General features: G+C 43.9%; 1 protein-coding gene across 2 annotated transcripts in view; it reads right to left on the bottom strand.

Moving 5' to 3' along the window:
* Positions 1-325: 325 nt before the first annotated feature.
* SF3B3 (splicing factor 3b subunit 3) overlaps positions 326-9,382 on the bottom strand; it is a 43,345-nt gene continuing 34,288 nt past the window's right edge. For both annotated transcript variants that reach the window (XM_036088036.2, XM_036088035.2), the window contains exons 18-26: positions 7,354-7,528; positions 6,397-6,602; positions 6,144-6,300; positions 5,021-5,146; positions 4,389-4,601; positions 3,400-3,498; positions 2,287-2,430; positions 1,346-1,450; positions 326-946 (exon numbers count right to left, since the gene is read on the bottom strand). In XM_036088036.2, the coding sequence (XP_035943929.1) occupies positions 806-946; positions 1,346-1,450; positions 2,287-2,430; positions 3,400-3,498; positions 4,389-4,601; positions 5,021-5,146; positions 6,144-6,300; positions 6,397-6,602; positions 7,354-7,528 (1,366 nt within the window). In that variant the 3' untranslated portion in view covers positions 326-805. The remainder of the gene's footprint in view (positions 947-1,345; positions 1,451-2,286; positions 2,431-3,399; positions 3,499-4,388; positions 4,602-5,020; positions 5,147-6,143; positions 6,301-6,396; positions 6,603-7,353; positions 7,529-9,382) is intronic.

Raw genomic sequence — 9,382 nt, 5'->3', positions numbered from 1 at the left:
CATGCCAAATCCTTCACTCTAAGACCTCAAAGTAGAAAGAAGCTAAAACAGGGGAGAAGAAATCAGCCACCATTCCTCGATATCCAATGGGAAAAAGCGTGGCTGACCACATGGTTATTATTGAGCCCAAGCTTCATCTGCATAGCAAAAAGAACTAGAGGAAGCCAAAAAACCACCCCAGAGCTGGGAGTGTGAGGCCACAAGGTGCCAGAAATACAAACAGGTAGCTGGAAGGAAGGAAGGATACTCCATTCTTCCTGCTCTAACTCAGACTCAAATTTCCCACCTAAATTCCCACCCCCAGAAAAGACACATCAACACAAGCCACCGTTAAAACTAGATTTGTATTTCTGGTTAGACTCCAGAGTGGAAGAACTCAGGAGTTATACTATATTCAACCTGGTCCCCACCTCAGCTTGCCTCCCTCCCTCCCACAAAGGTAACATTGTACAAAACTATATTTACAGGAAAACCAGTTAAAAACTAAGGGTGTATACAAAAGTAGACAAGAGAGCCAGAAATACCAATGCAGGGAAAGCTTTGGGGAAGAGGGAACATCTTATTACACACCAGAACCTGGGATCAATGTATTATGTACTAGGCAGAAAGAAGCATAGCAAATTTCAGTGCCAATTTTAGGGGGAACCAGTCAGTCCAGGGAAAGAGTGGATAGGAAAGACCTACTAGCTTTAATATTACAAAGTCTTAATTATCCAGCCACCCTTCTGCCATATGGGTTCAGAGTCATGTGGTGGGGGAAACATAACAGAGTCTCTGACACAAGTCCCACAGGAAAAGGAAGGGCTCAGAAGGCATAGCGGGTCCGGATGTCCTCAAGCTTCTTGGACACCTCAGGTGGGGTTCGGTCCAGTTCTTCAGAGACGTTCTTCTGTTTGTTGGGCTCCATGGAGTTGAACTGCTCACAGAGATCTCCATCTATCACATTCTAAGACACAGAAAAGTGAGGAGGAAATAGGTCAAATGCTTAAAGAAAGTGCCACATGCTAAAGCAGCTGCAAGAAAAGCTTTTATTCTCTCAGATATCTGAACCATTTACAGAGCCAGGAACACTACTCTAAGTTCATCCTTAGTGTCCCGTGTTCAGAGTAGCAAAACTGGGTGAAGCCTCTTCTCTGGCTGTGGTCTGCCCCGGGGGAAGAGGTCCCTGAATATCACTAGCCATTCCTCTCCCCCCCCACCCCATTACTGCCTCCATCAATCCACTCCTTTGATGCTCCTTCATTCAGGACTGTTCTGATTTTTAAGGGAGGGAGGGCCACAGAAAAGACAAGTTACATGGGGCAAGGATGCCCCCTTTCAACCCAGATTTCCAACAAAGACAAACCTTAACAGGGAAGTAATAGGAACGAAAGCTGAGGTGGTCTCGCCCACAGAGAGGGGGATGCTCAGACCGTAGGTGCATTTCTACATGTTGGAAGAAGTCATGGTCCTGGTAGAAGAAACAAAAAAATCTGTCACTAAAAGAAAAAAGGGATTTCAACTACTAGTCTATGGTTTCCAGAAGCACAATGAACAGACAAACCATTGATTTTTTTTTACCATCCAAAAAGATGTTAACTATCCAACAACCACAGGTTTTCCGGCTACAAGATACCTAAAACCTGAAAGAAACCCCACCTGTATTTGCAAAACACAAGAGAACACCACATGTAAAGACTGATTTGTGAAGTCAGATTCCTGATCCCAGCTTCCTTAGCTGGAATGACATAACCCAATTCAGCCAATCCTAGAGTTGACTTGAGGAGGCAGGAAGTACACAGTCTACATCACTGTAGTGATCATCATTCCTAGTCCGTGGGGTGTGATTCAGGGGCTTTGGCCTCTAACTAATCCTATACCCACACCAGAACTGAACCAGACCCGGGGTGCCTGGGTGGCTAGGTTGCTTAAGTGTCAGACTCTTGACTTCGGCTCAGGTAATGACCTCAGGGTCCTGGGATCAAGCCCCATGTTGGGCCCCGTGCTCAGTGGAGAGTCTGCTTGAGGATTCTCTTTCCCTCTCCCTCTGCCCCTTCCCCTGCTCTCTAAAATAAATAAATAAATCTTTAAAAAAGAACTAAACCAAACCCTGGTACAGTATAAAAACAAATGGCTTGGGTGGGGGGGATCAGGATTCCTATCTTCCCAGGTACTTCTGTCACCTTATAAAATTTCCAGAACGTGCCTAGCTACATGTGGGGACAAAAGATTTGCCCTCTTAGGCTGATTTAGCACCAAGAAACAACCCTGTGAAGGCAAAGGCCAGAAGAGTATGGGAGATTTCACCTCATGGGATGTGAATGGGACAAGGATTCCAATTCCACCTGACAAGGTGGTATAGACAAGTGATTCTGAGCCTCCAGGGATCAGTGTGGTCTTCTGTAATGACAGCACTGTCTCGCCCACATGGTAGTTCATGATCACCTCTGCCTGTAAGTTGAAAACAGACTAGTAACTGTGTGTGCCCTCCGGACCTGTTCTAGATTCCCAAGAGCAAGCAGTACCTCCAAAGGGCAGATTTCACCTTCTTTTAAATACAAACAATACTAACATTTAAAAATACTTTAGAATGTTCTTAACATTTACTTGAGATTAATGTCCTCACAATGCTGAAGTTAGATCATTTCTGGTAAGTCCCACACTGGGCTCCTTGCTCCGCAGGGAGCCTGCTTCTCCCTCTGCCTGCCGCTCCCCCTGTGAGCTCTCTTTCTGACAAATGAATAAATAAAATCTTAAAAAAAAAGAAAGAAAAAAGGCAGCAATCATAGACTTGCTCTCTAAAACATATCTATTTTAAAAGTCCAGAGTTGCTCTACTACAAAAGCATATGCCTACAGGAGAATAGTAAAGAGCCCAGAACAACCCCTCAGAAAAGAGCTGGTTAGTACCAGGAATGACCCTGTGCAACAATTTTTTCCAAGGAACACACTATGCTCTAGTCACTGCTAAAATGTCTTGGAAAAATTCCATTTTGTAGTGATAAAAATGGAATGGTGACTTGGTCATTGTACATCAAGCCCAGCATCTACCCATCAGAGGCTATGAAAGGATTTCCATGTGCAGGAGAGTACTCAGCATAATCATGTGCACTGCAGGTAGCTGACTAAAAAAATGTTCCCTCGGGGCGCCTGGGTGGCTCAGTCGTTGAGCGCCTGCCTTCGGCTCAGGTCATGATCCCGGGGTCCTGGGATCAAGCCCCGCATCGGGCTCCCTGCTCAGCGGGAAGCCTGCTTCTCCCTCTCCACTCCCCCTGCTTGTGTTCCCTCTCTCACTGTGTCTCTCTCTGTCAAATAAATAAATAAAATCTTTAAAAAAAAAAAAAGTTCCCTCAATGTGGGTCATGGGGAATGTACCCTGAAGGCTGGCACCTCTCCTTCGGGGTCCCTTCTGCAATCTTACCTTCTGAGAGGCCCCGTTGAGCAAGCCCCGGTCCCACAGGGCTTTGTTTCCTGTGGGATCCTCATCCACTTCGTCATTGGTATTAGGTGGGAGCCTCACCTACAAGGAAGTGACATAAGTCACAGGGCTGGGTCATGCACCAACTCACCTGGATCACCAAGCAACATGTTTGCCCCAGATCCTTGACAAAAGCAAGCCTGGACACAACCTTCGGCAGAGGCCTGAGCCTGTCTCCTACAACCTGGTGTCTAAGTGACAACCTCAAGAGATTCAACCCATGAGCAAGGACAAAACAAAGGCTATAGAACATCAACAAGAGAAGTCAAACTGGGCTTAGAAAGAGAAGCCAAAATTCTTGCAAAAGTAAAAATAAATATTACTCATTAGCTCAAGTGAAACCTATCATCACTATTAAATCATATTCCATAAGGAGGGAGATGGACCAGACTAAAAGACTGGTAAGAATGGGGTGCCTGGCTGGCTCAGAGGAGTACGCGACTCTTGATCTCAGGGTTGTGAGTTTGAGCCCCATGTTGGGTGTAGAGAATATTAAAAAATAGTAATAATAGAATCTTTAAAAAATAAAAATAAATAAAAGACTAAAAAGAGGGCTTGAAGAGGGCACCTGGTGGCTCAGTTGGTTAAACGTCTGACTTCAGCTCAGGTCATAATCTTAGGGTCCTGGATCAAGTCCCGCATCGGGCTCCCAGCTCATGGGGGACTATGCTTCTCCCTCTCCTTCTGCCCCTCCCCCCGCCCCCGGCCTGCTCATGCTCTCTCTCTCAAAAATAAGTAAAATCTTTAAAAAAAAAAAAAAGAGGGCTTAAAGAACACAAAGTTTCCTTTTTAGAACTGGCCTTACTAGGATTGAATTTTATACCTATTTTCAATTTCCATATTAGAGATCATAGTCCTGGGTCCTTGACTTTACCACTGAAAAGAGCCAGCTTTCCTACACATCAGTGTAACCCATGTAAACATCAACTCACCACACAAATGTTGCCAAACTTGTCTGCCCCAGCCACAGTATCATAGTCCAGGAGGCTAGCTGTAGTGACCCATCGTGGGTAAGTATCATCGGCGAAAATGATAAGCTGGTTCTCATTACGCTTGTATCGAACCCAGATGAAACTTTCTTGGACATCAGACACAATTACCCTGTGTCCAATAGTCTGGATCCCAGAGATGTAATTGGCAATATGCTGGGGAAAAACAAGGACATCAATGGGTATAGCCTTGAGATTCAGAACCCAGAGAAAGTCCAGCTTCCCCTGACTGTAATGTATATATAGGGCCTACAGAATGGCAGTCAATAAATTCCTAAAAGATGGAAAAAGAGCTAACTGGTTTTAATACAGTGGATATGTATGCTCAATTCTCACAGTTAAATACTCTGTAGTAGCAAACAGGACAGAAATCTGGTTCTTAGTGTGAAGAAGTCAAGAAACCCACCTAACTTCTGTCCTTCTCAAGTCTCAAAGGCCTAATTAATTCTAAGGCTGGAACTGAGGAACTACAAGGTCCTAAAAAGTCATAGAATTTTAAGTTACTGTCCACCATACCGCCAATGTTTCCTCCTTCCTCACTAGCTAGTTCTGAGGCCCTGTACCAGCATATTTACCTTGTTCTCACACTTTCGGAGTAACTTCTTCTTCCCCAGATCATAAACTCGCAGAAGCTTCCCCACACCAATCAACACCCTCCCCTGGAATGGGGCAATGGCAGCAGGGACCTCTTCCACTGGAGTCTGTGAGAAAAGCAGCCAATGCAGCTTTGAGAACACCAGCCAAATGCTAGCCCCACCCTCCTGACCCAAAATGTTTTTACAAGACAGACAATGAGTAATCACCTTTGGCTCGTCAGAGAAATAAACCACACATACAACAGTCTCTATGAACAGGTCCCACACACTGCACGTCACTCAGCAAACAGATCAGTGCCACATGTGAAAGGAAGCCCTGACGCCCGATGAATGTGGTCTCAGAGCCCGTGATAATTCAACTGTTGCCATGAACAGTGAAGCCTCAATGTTGGAGAAGTGACTGCTGCTTGTGGAGGGATGGGAAAGGAGTGCTAGTGACAAGTGACATCTTAGTTGTAAGGGAGATACAAGGAGTTTAGCACAAAGAAATGAGGAATTCCTTCCTAGAGGACACTCCCCTGTGGAAGGCTGAAAGAGCTACATGCGTGTGCTGTCCATGTGGAACAAGAACAGGACTTTTCCCCCCCTTAATTTAAAAATTGTGATAAAATAACATATAAAGCTTACCATTTTAAGCATTTTTAAGTATACAATTCAGTGGCATCAAACATTTTCAGTGTTGTGCAACCATCACCACCACCCATCCCCAGAACTTTTCCATTTTTCCAAAGGGAAAGTGTATCCATTAAATGCTAATTCTCCAGAGAATATTAATTCTTTAGAACTGTTGGATTTTTAAAAAATAAAAAAATTAAAAAGAACTGTTGGATTTTGGTCACAAATTGGCTACCAGGGGCCAATTCTGCATACACCTACGTCACCACTGTGGTTGGTTAGCACGCAGGCCTCCTGTGGGACTCCCAGGCAGTAGAGCTTCACTGGAGCATGAAAGCCCCAGCATTTTCTGTGTGCCACTAACAGATGGAACATAATCAATCTGGCTCCCAATATGGTCACCAGAAGACCTGACCCACAACTTAAGCAGTAAGTGAGAGAGTCCAGTAGGACCTAAGATCCAGGAGAACCAATGGCTGGTTCCTACCTTGTGCAAAAACTCCAGTTTTTCCCCATTGTTCACGAGCTTGTAGGTATAGACAAAGCCCCCTGCTACAGACCTGGGGTTGAGGATCAGGTCTTTGGCCACGCCCACCAACACATACCAATCATCACCAGTGTTGGAGAACCTGCACACGGCCACACTGCAAACAGAGAAAGAAAGAGGAATCAGGCAGTAGTTACAGCACAGAGAATTCCCATTCCAGCCCTCAAAACCCTGGATGTCCTGAGCTCCTTACCTAAATGCGGCCTCATTCTGTTCTAGCTGGACAAGATCCAGCGTGTTCCCTTGAATAGGATTCATCACGCGGATCACAGAGGCCCATTGCCCATTGCCAGCCTTAGGAGCTCCGAAAATGGACTCAGGGAGGTTTTCATTGAGGAATGCTGCAGCCATCTCTGCAGCGAGCTCCCGCTCATCCTCCCCTGCTGCTTCTACCATTTCCTAAATAAAAAAACAAAATCACACACAAAAACGGAAGAGATGATATATTCAGAGGTGGGTGGTGGGTGAGAAGCAGACAAGTAGCGCAACACCTCCAGGTGGACTTCATTATCATTTAAGTAGCAAAGTCTGCGGGCCAAAACCAGAGTTCCCGAAATGAAGATTAAAGGGAAAAGTGTACAGACAAGGGGAAGAGGGAAACCACTGAAGGGGAAACCAGGTACTCCGTTCTTTAATGCCAAAAAATCTAACATCGGACGGTGGCAAATACATGGCACGTAGCCTGAGATACATAAAATGAAAACACCACTTTTCTACCTACCCCCTCTGATTTCCCTTACTACGACTCCTTGTCTCATCTCTTCCAGGCCAGATACAGTTTTACATGGTGGGAGCTATTTGTTTTTTTGCTGGGAAATGATTTCTGGAAAGAATTGAAAGCTGTCTCCTTTGGGCCTGAATCCAGGAAACACATACACAGACTGTTTAAGAAGCTCAAGGACTGAAGAACTCTGTTCCAGAAGGAAAGCTGAGTACTGAATAAACCCAGGTCAGTGTATTAGTCCCGAGTCACAAAAAAACCTCTAAAACCAAGGATTGAGGCAAAGGGCTCTGCTTAAAGGACCTGACAAGAACCTGGGTCTTTTTTAAAGCAACAAAGAATATAATCAGCAATTACACGAGTTTAAACTTTTCAAGAAAATTTCACATGAATGCCTTTTAACTAAACCCTGAAGGTCAGTCTCATTACCTCTGCCATTTGCTGCTTCCTCTGAGCTTTTGTTGCCTCAGTGTAGGCATTGTGGTCCGTCTCAATGATGATAAGGTTGTTACTCTCAGGGTGAATGACAAATTTCCTGGGTGTGTACTGCAGTGGAAATGCTACTTGATTGAAGACAGCACCTAGCTTCTCCAACGCTAAAATCCTATGGGGGGAAAGGCAGGGAATTAATAGATCACTCACTCAGGATCTAGAAACTCGTATCAAAATGGTCCATGACCAGTCACAGAAATGCATCGATCCCTAAAAGCTCTAATGTTGGCATTATTCCTCTCATTTTTTTAAAAGATTTTATTTATTTATTTGACAGAGAGAGAGAGACAGCGAGAGAGGGAACATAAGCAGGGGGATTGAGAGAAGGAGAAGCAGGCCTCCCTCTGAGCAGGGCGCTCGATCCCAGGACCCTGAGATCATGACCTGAGCGGAAGTCAGATGCTTAACAACTGAGCCACCCAGGCATCCCGGCATTATTCCTCTCTTTGGAGAAAAACATTAAATCAAATATTTTACAAACATTTGAGTGACGAAATTAAGTGTTTAAGCATCAAAAGTTGTCATTCTGCAAGAAAAAAAAAAATAAGTACCACATAAAGAAAACCAAAACCAAAACCAGTGATCCTTCAGTTTTGATTCTTCTAATCCAACCCACATACGGATCTGTTTTATAAAGGCACCCTATCACGCCAACAAGCAGATTCTAAGCAGAGAGAACACCTGCTCTCAGGGAGACACACAAGATAGGAGGAAGCACAGATATTCCTATGTTGTATTCCTCCTGAGAAAATATGAGGCTAGTCAGCATCTAAGTGGAACTTATACCACTGGTGATACCCAACAGGACTTCAGGCAATTTTCAAATGGACTTTAAAAAATATAATTCCTTAAAAAATAATTAGCCTTTGTGTGCCAAAGGACATCATCAAGAAAGTGAAATGACAATCTACAGAATGGGAGAATATTAGCAGAAAAAACGTGCAAATCTTATCTGATAAGGGAGTTACAACTAGAACATATAAAGAACTCTTACAATTCAGTAACAAAAAAATAACCCAGTTAAAAAATGGGCAAAGGACCTCAACAGACAGTACTCCAAAGAAAAACAGCAAGTAAAAACATGCTCATCATTAGGTATCAAAAAAAATGCCCATCTAAATGAGATACCACTTCACACTTAACTAGAATGGGTGGAATCAAAAAGTCATATAGATGCATGTGGGTGAGGATGTGAAGAAACTGAAACTCTCAGACCCTGCTCGTGGAAAAGCAAAACAGCTTTCTAAAGCCCCTTTAGAAAGCAGTCTGGCAACTCCTCAAAAAGTTAAATATAGAGTTAGCACATGACCACACCATTCCACTCTTTCAGATATATACCAAAGAAACATGAAACATGAAAATATATGCCCCCACAAAAACTCGTGCATGAATATCCACAGCAGCATTATTCATAAGTGGAAGTGACTAGTTCTGACAGTAAGTACTCTAAATGCTGTTGTTTCCAAGAGTTCTGCTGTTAACTACTTCACACAGTGGCTTTCCCTGAAAGATTGTGTTCTGGGGAGGAAATGCTCTACTGCTACAAAAGTGAAAAAATCTGTGGGTGTGTCCACATTTATATGAATTCGGAAGAGAGGGAGCACCCATAAATAATGAGAATGTCCATGAATGAGGCAAGGTCTTGACTGGCAGAGATGTGTGTGGGAAGCATGCCAGGGTACAGAGGAAAAAAAACATGAGGCGAGAGCAATTCTGCTGGAACAGAAGGTACATGAAGGTGTGAAGGTTAGAGAGAGAGAGAGAACAATGACTGAAAAGATCCTGAAAGATGCTGCACAGAAATCTGGGAGTTCACTTGGTAAGTCATCCATTTAACAAGAGGCTATATAGTTCCTCTTTTTTTTTTTTTTTAAAGATTTTATTTATTTATTTGAGAGAGAGAGACACAGCGAGAGAGGGAACACAAGCAGGGGGAATGGGAGAGGGAGAAGCAGGCTTCCTGCGG

Source organism: Halichoerus grypus, chromosome 15, assembly GCF_964656455.1.
Source record: "Halichoerus grypus chromosome 15, mHalGry1.hap1.1, whole genome shotgun sequence".
NCBI classification, from domain to species: domain Eukaryota; kingdom Metazoa; phylum Chordata; class Mammalia; order Carnivora; family Phocidae; genus Halichoerus; species Halichoerus grypus.
This window is presented reverse-complemented; position numbering and strand designations above follow the sequence as displayed.